Here is a 13,980-nt window from a genome sequence, read left to right on the forward strand (position 1 = left end):
ATAATGGGCAATGTAGACATTACATTAAAGATCAGCCATTTCTTTCTACAACAGTCGAAAACCCTTTTGCAATTATGTAAGCACATAATGTAATCTGAAAACTGCTGCCCTGATTAAAAAAACAATGCAACTGATCTCAGCTGGTATTCTGTCTATAATGGAGTGGAATGGAAAATTCAAAGTTAGATCCATCCAAGTCACACTGTGTGGCTTGCAATAAACCAATAAGATTGCTGAGATCTCACCATCTGTACCTGCCATAATAACAACCAACAAAGCGTTCTTTGAAGAAAGTTCTGGTGGATATTTTTTGCATATTTTTTATAATGGACACTAAGAAAAACTTTTATCCTTGGTTGACGGAATCTTGTGTTGAAGAATGCTGCATTCTGATTGGCTGATGGAGTCCTCCAATCTGATTTGCTATTGGAATCCTGCAATGAATCTTTCTCATTTAAATTGCGTGTGCTCACCTTCAGCCCGGAGTTCTTACGCATGCGCAGACGCCCCATCCACATGTCGGTCAGCAGCATCTGGCTGCACGTGTGCGCGATGAAGTCACGGTGCTTAGCGGCAACGGCAAGTTGCAGGCAGGTGGCGTTGCTCCAGTTCTTCAGCTCATAGGTCAGCAGCTTCATGGCCATCTGCTCGTCCTGCTTGTACGACTGGTCCAGTAGTTCCACAGCCAGTTGAGCAAACTCTCTGTGGCAAAAAGTATGAGAATGAATCCATGACATAAATGTGGGTTTGTGAATTAAGACACACACACACACACACACAGAGAGAGAGAGAGAGAACATGCAAGAACAGGCCATGTGAACACACACACACACACACACACATATACATACACACACTAATGTGCCCGACTTTGAATTTCAAAGGCTTCCATTTGGCAAAGTCAAGGAGGTCAATCACCCTCGGCAACACATTTTGGCACTCAATAATTTCTCTCCTCCCTTATGCTATGTATGGTCTCAGACAAATTCTTGAGTCAGAATCTCTCAAAGTATTTTCTGTCAATCATTGCATTTTCTTAAAGTCACAAAACTTGAACTAGCATGGAAAACAAATCAGTGAAAAAAAGATGTGGGGTACAGCAGGGCTTTTCGGAAACAGTGCCTGGGACCCTCAGGTCCCTATGCAAAGGGGACAGAATAGTTCCACCTCAGACTCCATTTACCCATATCAATTCATGTGACTTCTAGTTCAAGAAGTATGCAGACATTGTGTATCCATATTTCATATACCTGGCCACACCAATCAGACTTTTTGGAGAGTTTCTTGTGATTTTCTGACAAAAATCATTCTAAAGTCATAGAATGCAGATGACATGCAGTTGGCCATACTGCTGTACAAGATAGATCCATTTACTTTTGTCTCAAGAATCCTACCAATGTCCTCAAATTTATTCTGCTTGTTTTTACATTTTAACCATCCATTTGCAATCTGATGAACTCGCTCAGCTAAGATAAGCGAGGTGTTAAAGGGCTCTTGTGCAACTGAAGCTCAGTGTAAGGCGAGTGCAAGTGCTGTACAGAAATAGAAATCTGGCATATTTTAGAATATTTTTAGAATGTCCGCATAATTCGCCACAGTCCTGTCTGGTGTAGCCAGTTCCATTGATTAAAGTGGAAGTTAAGGGTTGTTCCAGCATGCACTCTGCAAACATTCTGCTTAGTTTAATGTATAGCCTGGCCGTTAGTATCTGGTGAGTGAGTATCACTGCTCCATTACCTGGAGTTGTGGTTGAGCTCCTGTGATATGTCATCCACCATGTCGTTCTCTGAGGCCTCGTGAGCCATGGCTTTGCAAAGCTTGCAGGCCACCAGCGCTTTGGCCATGGCCTCCTCTCCGTGCTGCCAGAAGAACAGCGCCATCTTCTGGCGCTTCATCAGCACCGCCCACACCATCAGCTCGTGGTAGGGAAAGTGGAAGTGGTTGATCTCAGGGTCGTCCAAGTCAATGTCCACTTCCTCCTCACGTTTGCGCGTCGTCTTCTGTCGGCCTCTCCTGATTGGCATGTCGTCCTGGTGTGTGCAGGTGAAGGAGATGAACAAGTGAAATGTGTGAGTGGGACATTTACGTGATGTCAAAACAAGAGAGACATCAATCAGTGGGGGGTGGCCTAAAGCAATCTACAACATGAGGGCTGTATATAATTCCCTAACCAGACATGCATTCATGCATTAGGATGTCAGTACAGTAGGCCTACAGTAAATTGTTTCACTATTGTATTATAAAGAAAACCAAAGATAGATACACAAGACTCACCTCCATGCCAAGTAATTTAAGCGCCTTGGGCTATAAGATAAAAAAAATTGAGAGACTAATTTATGTCCATTTGAAGACCACACACACCAGCGAACACTCAAACAGGCATACTCTGTATCTAACACTCACATACACTGTTTAACACACATAAACACACACACATAACATTTTCATCTATTTATTTAAACACACACACAAACACACACCTTTATCAATGTAATCAGTGACCTCTTGTTTTTATGAGAAAGAGGAGCACGCTAAATCGAGGTTTTATCTGTTGCAGTGGAAACAGGCCATGTATGAATTATAAATGAGGTATCTGGCGTGTGAGTGAGATTCTGCCGTTGATATAAGTAGACCAAGCCTCCTGTGAGCCTTGTGATACGAAGGCATCTATTTTTGGGGATGTTTTCCTACTACGGCTCTAAAGAGGGGCAGCAAGTGTGTTATCTGCCTAGCCATCTACAGTACATAATCTAATGCAGAGATGGATATCTCACTCTCTCACACACACACATACACACACTCAATCCTCTCTGTCACAATAAACACACTCTCGTAGTCCCATACGCACACAATAATTGCTTGAAAAATGGGAGTTGACAGTGAGAAAACCACCAGTGTGAATGTAAAAAGTGAGTGTTATCATTCTATCTTTGTTTTTTGTAAGACTTTTAAGACCTTCCAAGGTGCTATTCAGAAAAATACTTTTTTTGGGTGGGTGGGTGGGGGGGGGGGTTGGGCTTCAGGCATGTTGCTAAGCTCTCATATGTCTTTGGTGACTTACTCTCTTGGGGCCAAAAAGGTTGTGGTAGAGGGTTCTGAACCTCTTCCTGGTGTAGTTGCAACGATAGGCTCCGCCCATGAGGTACTCGATGACCAATCCGATGTCAATCAGACTGATGCGGTAGTCTGGTGGGAGGTTACCCTGGAGACAGTAATGTTATTCAGAGAACGTTGAGGGTTGTGGGTATGCAGAAGACATCAAAAAGAGCGAGAAAGAGCACAAATCCTCCCACCCACGCGTTCTGCCGCATGCCGCATCCACGCCACTCTTAAGCAACAGTAATGCACAGTCGCAGTTCACACACTCCTCTACTCACAGATAGTAATTCGCTAAAAAAATAAATCAAATGAAACCGGAATATAAAAGGAATATGTTTAGTGGATTCACCTTGAAGTAGATCCAACTGAAACCTCGATATTCTTGCTTGGAAAGAACACACAAGGTCAATGAGACAATATCATATGTGAAGGGCTTTATTAGGGCGGAACATGAACACTCTGCTAAGATCGCATCTAGGCTAGCAGCAGGGCTGGATTGGTGGAGCTAAAGCACAACGCTTTAAGGCCAGTCCATACACGGACACATTATGATGGGAAGGCGGGACGAGAAAGACTGAAATGATGCCTCCACTTTGCTGTCCATTTGATATCAGGTGCTTGATGTGTTTAGAGACCGGGGTGTAGGGTGCAGAGGGATGGGGTGATAAGCAGGGCCGGCTCTAGATAGGGGCCAGGGTGCATTGGGTCTTGCCCACCCAAACAAAGTCAAAGCTTTTTTTTTTGGAGGGTGGTCAGCCCATAGACAGGTTTTTCACTTAGGCATCTGGCAAGTGTGCAGCCTCAACCCAGCTTGGATGTACATGAGTTGGCGTTGAGTGTAATGGTAGCTAGCTGGTACATAGCTGTGCAGTATGTTATGTAAACCCCCCTCCTGATGCCTGAAAGGAAAACTCTGGTCATTTTCTCGAAGTCATCGAGTATTGTCGGTTTGAAAAAAAAAAGACAGCTAGGGCAGCTAAAGTGCTACACTCTGGGAGCATGATTTTAAAGATAGGTAATACCAATTTTGGTGTGTTTTGTATTTATGTCAATTTGATCCAAAATTTATACCAGCCCACCCAAATATAGTAGGCTAGAACCGGCCCTGGTGAAAAGCTTTTTTCTTTCTTTTGGTCTGCTGCTGCTCATGGGTTCTTGGTTTTCTACAAGTAAAATATTCTTAGCTGAGATCCTGAACTCAGACATCATACAATCTAAGAGGCAAACAAAGACAGGCTGACTAGATGCTGCTCCTTCAACAAAATCTGATCCTGTAAACTTGCAAATTATTTTACAGTACCAGAATTGCATTTAAAAATTCCTGGCCTGCCTGTTTGAAGTCTCACAACAGGGATCTGAGAAGCACATTCTTTGTGATGCCAATTAACAGTCAACATTCTTTTGAGCATCTAAGAAAAGCAATGTTCAGAGATTACGCAGTGTCAAGAAAATAACTAAGTCGAGGTAACAAGAGCTTCACAAACGATTTGTAATTCAACAACACCTGTGCTAGCCTACCATAATGAGAATCTGATGACATGATAGCAGAAGTGGTTGTGACAGAGGACTAACTGAATAGAGCTGCATTTGGAAAACAGAAAGTCAGCACACAACCTTCCCAAGTGATCTCATCAGGACTTCTATTGATTTTAGATATTCAGTGATGGCTTACTTTAAATAGGCTGGTGGCACCATTTTGATTCAGGTACACCTCAGTGCTGACTGCTGAGACTGTTACCTTGGTTGATTTATACATGTCCATATTTTCATGTTTTCCTCATGGTATCCTCATATAGGGTAATGTCCTTGTTTTCATGATTTCCATTTGAAAATACACCACAAACCGCCAAAAGTTAGCCATTTTTTGGCTAATTCTAATTGTAGGCTAACTACAAGAAATTATAATTTGAAGAAACACTACTGACCAACCTGGTAGACCATATCACATGATTAAATGGAATATGAAGCTGAGTTGGATAGTGGTGGAAAGCTTAACTTGTGGTATGTTTCAAAAGTGAAATCACAGGAGGAGCAGAGAATGTGATGACAAAATACTTTTGACTCCATAGCAAGCACATGTTCATCAGAGTGCCTCTGGCTGATCAAATGCTAATTGGCTGAGACCTACTTCAGTAACAATGATGGTAAGCTGATTGAAAATCTGAAACCCATATAATATGAAGAGGTACAAGAGTAGTTTTTTATTCATGGATTTTCTACCCCTCTCCTCTCTTTCTTTGACAATCTAAAATCACACATATAACTAGTCAACCATGCCATGGCCTAGAAAAAGCAGATAAACAAATAACAGACAATCAATACAAAAAAGAACAAACTAAGATGCTTCATTTAGCCCTGGGTACAAAGACTCAATAAAAATGATTGGTATCAGAAAGAATGACCCCAGGGCTTCAGTACTGTTCAATTGATTTATGACAACTTCCTCCACCCTTTGGCCATTAGGAAATTAGTACAAGAGGGAGACTGGTACTCTTTGGGTACAAGAGGCAAGTTCTCCTCTATTCTAACAGAGGAACAACTCTTGCAATGATACAACACCATGTTCTAGACCTCTGGGGTAGTTCCCATGAGTACCAATATACCAGGCATTGGTCTGTCGGACTAAAACCTGATGACTGGTATTGCCATGACTAAAGCAGTAGCCACATACAAACAAACAGCAGTGTTTTTACAAGATGAAAGCTTTTGCTGAGGCACCTTATGCTATGCGTGGTATTACCAGAGAAGTTGTACCCACAAGGGAAAAATCTAAATATGCTGCTTAAAAAAAAAAAAAAGAATAGAAAAAATGCATAATAAAGCAACATAACTCTAGGTCTTGCAATAGTCACACACATACACATTCACACTCACACCCATTCATACACATGCACGCACAATGAGAGCAGAGGAGATACACCCACCTACTGTGAACACACACTGTAACATACCTTTTTGACATCCCGCACAAGATGGTAGAGTGTATTTGAAGGTCCGTGCCTCTGTCAAACAAAACAAAACAAAGAACAAGGCATCAGCTGGACATCTTAATAGATGGGTGAAACTTTCAAAATACCTTGAAATAGAATGACTGTGCCTTGTTTCTCTGAATTATTGGACTAGTAAAAAGAGTACTGTACTTTTGACATGTTTATTTGTTTACTTGCACCGAGTAAACAAAACTATTGTAAAGTAAACACACCTGGAAGGCCCTTTTCGGGCCCTTTAAGGGTAAACAGTGGAGGAGAAAGCGGCGCTGTGCCGTGTGCTGTGTGAATGTAACTACCGTGTTGTAGAGCTCCTCCAGCCTGCTGAGGGTGAGGAAGCGATGCATGCTCACTCCGTTCTCAATCAGCAGCTTCACAAAGTCCACCCGGTCCAGCACCAGGGCATCCAACATGGACTGCTCCAGGGAGCCCACCTGAGGAGGTGTGGCAAGCACAGGGGTCAACCAGTGACCCCTACCCATAACAACAACAACAACAAAGTAGAGTTTAGCTGGAAACGATACATTACCGGCCATTGTTGTCCATATATGAAGATCTGACTCCGAGCGATGTCAACTCTGTTCCATGCCAAGGCCAAGCTCAGCTGGTCGGGTGCGGATGCATTTGCACCTGTCCACATGGCAAAGATGTTAACTACAGAATATCTCTCCCCTTGCTCTGACTCTCTCCTGCCAATCAACAGCTAACTAATAGTTAGCTGTTGTTCACACAAGTGGTACAAAGGGCCTTTAAAGGGCAACCCTGGTCTAATAACAACCTAGTGTCTCTTTATGGATGATAACGAGTAAACATTTGTTGGGGACCAAAACATTAATTGGAGTAGTTATGGGTTGATCAGAATATGCTTTTACAAAGAAATATTATATAGCGATAGCCTTGGGGGGCAAGCTTTCTACGTCAAAGTGAATCGCTACTTTAAGCCACTGACTTAAAAAATTATTTCCACTTCTGTCATACAGTGGAGAGGGTCTCTGTAGACAAACTGAAGTAATTTTAGGTGGAAAAAACAAGTTTCATGTGCCCCAGTGTTCCAGGGCCTGGGAAATCGTCAACCGAAAAAGAAAAAACCTATGTGATCGTGCTCATAATAATAGCTGTATAATAACAACCAACACTTTACATTTTCTTGTTTTTGTTTTTTATTTTAAAACAATATTTCATCAGAAAACATATGGTAGCAGATAGACTTTACATACACTTTAGAATACGTCATCTCAACATCACTATGTTCTGACTAAGTAAATACATACATTCAGAAAGAATAGTAAAGAAAGGTAATGGTTATTACATTACTGTAAGATTTTAAGTTTTTTAAGTTGTGCCTTAACTGATAGCCATGACACCCATTAACAGATAAAATAGGATGACACAGGTTGTCTGACTAACTACTAACTTCAGCCATCCTGACATCTTCATAAAGGGCTGGACCTCCATTCTGCTGCCCCTCTCTCTGCTGATGTCTATCTGGGACATCATGGTGATGTTCATCAGCCTGGTGCCTGCCTCTCCTCTTCAGACTCACAGTGATCACAATGACCACCATAGCAAGTAGGATACAGCTCATCAGCACCGTGTAGATGCTCAAGGAAAGGGTGTCAATACTCACAGAAAGGGTGTCGACATACTGCAGGTTGATGATTCTCTCGTGGCAAAAATTCCGAGGGTGTTTTGCCCACTCCCGGCACCTGTACACTCCGCTGTCCTCGGCGGTGACGTTCAACGTGAGCCAGGTGAGGTCAGACATAGACACCCTGCCGGCTAGATCCAGAGAGTGGAGCACAGGCGTCCAGTACCCCACAGACTCCAGAATCAAAGCCTCAGTCTCAATGGGCCTCTTGCGATACCATTTGGTCGTGGTCTGGGGGTTCTCCGCGTCTTTTGGGCGTGGAGCACATTCCAAACGAGCAATCTCGTTGTGGGAAACCTTAATGTCGATGGCAGTGAAGCGAATGCAGCTGTAGATATGGTAAACAAGTGAGGCATACTGCTGGTGCATGCATGTGTACTCCCCAGAGTGGTGAGTTGAGACAGAGGGTATTACAAGGGAGTAGTCGCCAGTCTTGCTTCCATTTAGCATGTGCAACCTCTTTTGTTTGGGAGCTCCATCATACATAATTTGAGAGGAGTCCTTTGGCAGAAGAGTGATATTGCCAGTCGGAGATTTCCAGTACACCTGGTTAGGGTATGCTGCACGGACATAACAAGGAAGAGTTATGTTGTCTTTCTGGTATGGGAATTTTTCTTTGCGACTTACGGTCACAATTTGTTTTGACATGGTTTGGCATTGGCCTCCTCTCCAAGCCAGGCAGACATACAAAGACGCCTCGTCATTTGCGGTGATGTTATTAAGTATGACCTGAGAGGCATCATAGAGAACCTGTAGTCTACCCTTCAGTTCTTCATGCAGTATCTCTAGGGATGAATTGGTGTCTACTACTAATTGATGGTGCTGAGAAGGTGTTGCTCTGTATAGCTGTATTGTTGTAATGTCTTTCACAGTTGGATCTGACTCACATAAATCAAGGCTTCCACCTTGTGATGCGCTACCAAATCCGAAGATGTTTGAACGTCTGGTGCAAACGGCGAGGCAGAAAAATTTCTGGTCAACAAGACTGCCGTCTTTCCACCCATCAACCCTGTAGTCTCCAGACTGTGACACAGCTACGTTTCCCAGTTCAAAATATGGTTCCAATGGCAAATCACTGATAAACCAAATATAATATCCTGGTTGAGGAAAGTCAGTCTGAGAGGAGTTCAACAAAAGCAGGTCTCCTTCAGCAGATGTCCTATACAAAACATAGTAATCACCTTGATCCATGTCTTTGATGATAAAGACACATTCCTTTCCTTCAGTGCTAAACAGATATGTTGGATTTTGCTGGAAATTAGCACCACTAATGAACAGCATGAGAGAAAGTGTGAGCGCACTGCCTGCCATTGTCCTAGAGCTTGTCTTGCTGTGACAGCTGTGCCTGTCTTCCTGTGTGTTGCAACAGAGTGATGAAAAGAGCTCAGTCATGAGGCCTCTCCAAAAGATCAAGGTCACTTGTACAGCCCATGGGGCGTGTCATATCACCCTCTAAAGTCTCTTTGGGACACACCTGAATACAATTTCCGAAACGGATAGCTTTGGTCCTTGATTATGATTGTCTGAATCATCAAGTCAAGTCAAGTCAACTTTATTTATATAGCGCATATCATACACAGAGGTCATTTACAGTAATGTGCTTTACATAAACAAAAGCAAACAGGAATAGCTGATAAAAGCATAGAAGGGTAATAGTCAAATAATAATAAATAAATAAATAATAAGAAAAGAATAAAAAATAAGAAGAAAATCAATAATTTGAAAGTGTTTAAAAAGTAATAATTAAAACATAAAAAACAACATAGATTGTACTAGTCAAGTATGATCAAGAATCATTAAAAGCACACTATGCAGGTTTTTTAGCTTAATATGCAAGTTTTTTAAGCTTAATTTACCTTCATTTAACAGCTTCAGAGTTATTGGAATGGTTATATGACTTTTTTCGGGTTGAATGGTGGCCGTCTCGCTTCCCCCTAGCGCCTGTGAGCGGAAAAAACACCCTTGCAACTGTGGGCCAGCGGGCCGACGGCCTCAGTGTCAGGAAGTATAACGAGAATTATTCAAATACACATACACGCCAGGCACCGGCTAGAAAAAGGTAGCGATGGAGTTTCTCAGACATTCGTCATGACAGAGCCAGCGAAAAAGAAGCAAAAACCGAGAAAACAGTAAGGAAATTGCCAATACTGCATAGTTTACCTTTAATACAATCTCTTATGAATTCTTTTACAAGGTCCTGGTTTTACATTTGCTTTAAAAAACTAAATTATTTTGTGACAGTACAAGTGAATTACGGTATTTGTTATATTATCGTGATAATTTCTTATGCATTATTTCACTAAATTCTGCTTTTACATCTGCTTTTACAACTTGTACTTGGTATTGACCTAAGAAGTTGAATAGTCTCTTTTTCTGGGGGATCATTTCCCCACCACCCCCATTTTAGCATCACGATGCTATTAACAGGAGAAAATGAAGTATCACTGAGGTTGCTGCAGATGAATAATGCAGCATTTTTAGTCTGACAGACCACTTGACAGCGGCTGTGCTAGTCTGATGCTGTGCTCATCTGGATTGAAGCATACTTTTCAGAAAACAGAGTAAGTAGGTTACTCTCTGTCAACAGTCCCTCTTGTTTTATCAAATCAATACTGGATGCTAAAAAACAATCAGCCTATTGATACTCAAAGTAAATGTGCCTTTGTGTGTGCCTTTTGTTAGCCTAGTCCATTATCCTCTCAAACTATAACACAGAAAGCCCCCAGGACAACTCGAGACTGTAAATATTTCTGAGGGTGTTTGACAGCTCAGCAACTGCAGGATTTAGAGATTGTGCTGCATTTCCTCTGCTAACTGGAGGACAGAAGTAATAATAGGGACAAAGAGATGTGGGCAGGACCCCACTGTCAATGCTTTCATAGGTTGTGTCTGTCATCCTTTATGTAAAACCAAACATCAGCTCAAACCACTAATGAGACAAGGAGCCCCTTCATGGGAGCACACTGGAACACTAGTATACATGCAAGGACCAGGAAAGCATCCACTGCCAACCTCAAGAAGCAGAATTGGTGGTCTATATTTGAGGAGGGTAAAATGATGTGGTTAAAAATGGCCAAATGCATCAGTGCACAGTATATACAGTGGTGTGTTTGTCCACAGGTAAGAGGTGACACAGGTGATATGCTACCTTTGAGCAGAGCAGTGAGGATGGCTAAGTCGATGTCCTGGTGTCCTTCGGACCCCATCCGGAACACAGTTATCTGAGGGACAAAAAGCAACGTGGGAGGAGTACAATGGTGAGAAAACTGACATCAGACTGTATTTGACACTTTGGGCTCTAACTTGCATGATGATTTATAGCATGATTTTAACGGCAATACAACAATGCCAAAGCCAGTCTGCGGAGCGCATTGCTATTTCAAATTAGAGCCACTTGTGTTTGTGAATCATTGGAGCCATGATAACCAAAATGTGAAGTGTGATCCAAAAAAATGTGTCTACTCCACGCTACTTGCTATTGAGCTCACTGTCCATCACATGCATTCAGTTCCACACTCAAAAAAGCTCTAAAAGCTCAAATTACTCTTGCTTGCTCACTATTGTATGTATTCTTGCTTGCTAGTGCACAGCAGAAACCAGAAACAGATTCAGATTTTTGCCCACCATTCAGAAACTTGGGATACATAAAAGGGATTTATACTAAGTGGTGCATGGTTATGCATGTCATGTGGCATGTATTTTGTCATTTCTTTATGTAGCAGATTGCCTCTTACTTTACTATAGATCAGGTTGTAAGAGGTCTATTTGTGAACACACTGAGCTATGAGGGTGACTGTGACTCATAAAAGCCTGCACAAATGTGATTTGCATATTGTTCAGTTGTGCAAGGGGATTATGGTACAGTAGACTGAGGGAGAAGGAACTGAGGGAGGAGAGAGAGGAAAAGAGAGAGAGAATTGTAACCGCTGCAACAGACTGCGTGCCGCATTATGGCACATGCATGAAGGGCACCTTGCTGCTCCACATAAGAATAAGCGTGTGACCAGAATTCATGAGTGTCTAAACACCCTGGCTAACTGGCACCATGAATCGATTCTTCACCACCACCACCACCACCACCACAGTCTAATTCTGGTTCGCTAATGCATCACGTGTCTGAACCCACCCAGCTATAATGAAGAAATAGGTAGGTTTCCAGTGCTATGCTTCACTGCCTAGCCTAATTTCCCTGCATCCACGACACCCCACCTCCGCTCTCAACTTCCCCAGCTAAACCTATCCCAGATGTGGGTGCAAATGTGTTTCAATTTGTCTTTTTTGTCAAATGGGGGGTGCATACATCAGTTAGCCTTGAGAGTGAGTGAGCCTTGAGAATCAATAAGACATTGGAGTAGAATTCAAAAAAAAAATACTGGACAGTGTTCCTCCCAGGTCCACTTGCTGTCATATTTACAAGTTTATGCTCTCTCTCTCTCTCTCTCTCTCTCTCTCTCTCTCTCTCTCTCTTTATATATATATATATATATATATATATAATATCTCTCTATATAAGTGAAAAGGGAAAAAGGGAAGGGGAAAAATGAAGAAACCATTGTACATTTTTTTGATGTTATCCTTGGTTGCTGAGTGACTTTTGAATGAGTTGAACGTCATATTGTATATATGTGTATGTGTATGTATGTGTATGTGTATGTATGTGTATGTGTATGTGTATGTGTATGTGTATGTATGTACTGTATGTATGTATGTATGTATGTATGTATGTGCATGCCAGAGATTGAACAATAGGGGCTATCATGGTTTACAAACAAACAAACACACACACACACACATAGATGTAGGTATTCAGGTCGTTCTCTGGAGGTCTGCTTAAGCAAGTGTGTTTGCACAGCGAAGCTCTTTGTCCATGGGGAATAAAGCTTGGTGAATGGAACACCATGATATCAACTCCATCAGCTCGCAGTCCACTCTCTAAAGAGCGCCGGTGTGTGGACAAAGAAAAGGCAATTACAGCACGGCCGAAGAGAAGGCAATTACACAAGGCCCTCCGTTATTGATGACCCTGTATGAGTGACCGCATGTGCCAGTGGAAAGAGAATCCAAGAGTCTTTGACCTTTGCACCCAGCTATCTCTCTCTCTCTCTCTCTCACTGCTGCGAGGGGGGTGGGGTGGGTTGGGGGTAATTCTGCCCACACGTGTGGTTAGTGGTTACCACTGAGTGGTCAGCCATGTAACACTCCATCATAATGAGTTATTATTGAGGGTGGTTCAGCAGTAGAGCAATTACCGGAGCACCAACCACCCAGTGGCAGGTGGCCCCAACTATCATCATTTTCATCGTTCATTTTCATTTCACTGAGATACTAGTTTGGCACCTGACGATACACCAACGTCTCTCTCAGCCACCAGGGTGGCTGACTAATGATGAGGGGATGACGGTTCTGAAATCGAAAGTGAATGTGGTAGTAGCCTGCAAACATAGAAAAATTGCAGTCATAAGTGCAGTGTAAATTATCTACAGCAAAGGTAAGCCTAAATACATTGTTTTCTGACTGCCGACACAGATTCATTTCAGTTTGTAAAGGTTAGATGAAGTAGAAAACGTTAAGAATCCCTAAACAATGTGATTGGTTAGGCTGAACCAATGATTTCAAAGTTCATGCAGAGTCAACCCCCTTTACGATGCCAGGGTTGGAAATTATTTCCAATCGTGAGAGGCCAGACTGTTATCACCAAGTGAAATGAAGTAGTGAGTCTGGTTATACCAGGCTAGAGTTGCTGTGCATGTAAGACCACAACTGCCTGTCTTGCTTAAAGGGCCATCCTGTCATTTCATGCAAATTCAACACTGCAATAGCGATCACAGGCATTTCCCCCCGTTTTGCCCAGATGAGAATCAAAGTTGACATACAGGAGATGACATTAACCAAGATTGATGTGCCTCTGGAGTTGCTGAATATATTACTACATGCATCTCAATTACCACCCATAATTCTCACAAGACACACTTCAACATGGTCAAGGTTAACACACAACCCAGTACAAGGTCCTTGGACCTCGTGTGTCATGGCTGCATGAATCTTGTTCATCATCCGCAACTTCATGACACGTCTTATATTAGATAAGTACTTTTTATGTGGCAAAGGGGAAAGATCATCAGAGATTACCAAGGCCATGGCTAGGCTCTGTTTTCACAGCCAAGTCAAACATGGAAATACCTTGACAACGACAGTGAAAACTGAAATCTTGATGTCTCAGTTCAAGTGAGTGTACACAATTCTTAT

General features: G+C 42.3%; 1 protein-coding gene across 1 annotated transcript in view; it reads right to left on the minus strand.

The window, feature by feature from the left end:
- Window positions 1–13,980, minus strand: part of trpm3 (transient receptor potential cation channel, subfamily M, member 3) — a 120,440-nt gene that overhangs the window by 16,159 nt on the left and 90,301 nt on the right. The window contains exons 9-17 of the mRNA XM_076269952.1: window positions 10,883–10,955; window positions 6,616–6,716; window positions 6,386–6,520; window positions 6,051–6,101; window positions 3,449–3,484; window positions 3,062–3,202; window positions 2,275–2,304; window positions 1,738–2,030; window positions 474–702 (exon numbers count right to left, since the gene is read on the minus strand). Of these exons, the coding sequence (XP_076126067.1) occupies window positions 474–702; window positions 1,738–2,030; window positions 2,275–2,304; window positions 3,062–3,202; window positions 3,449–3,484; window positions 6,051–6,101; window positions 6,386–6,520; window positions 6,616–6,716; window positions 10,883–10,955 (1,089 nt within the window). The remainder of the gene's footprint in view (window positions 1–473; window positions 703–1,737; window positions 2,031–2,274; window positions 2,305–3,061; window positions 3,203–3,448; window positions 3,485–6,050; window positions 6,102–6,385; window positions 6,521–6,615; window positions 6,717–10,882; window positions 10,956–13,980) is intronic.

The sequence above is a fragment of the Alosa pseudoharengus genome, unplaced genomic scaffold (assembly GCF_046254945.1).
Source record: "Alosa pseudoharengus isolate Yale_2024_CS ecotype anadromous, Long Island Sound unplaced genomic scaffold, YU_APseudo_1.1 YU_APseudo_1.1_scf_6, whole genome shotgun sequence".
Taxonomy (NCBI): domain Eukaryota; kingdom Metazoa; phylum Chordata; class Actinopteri; order Clupeiformes; family Clupeidae; genus Alosa; species Alosa pseudoharengus.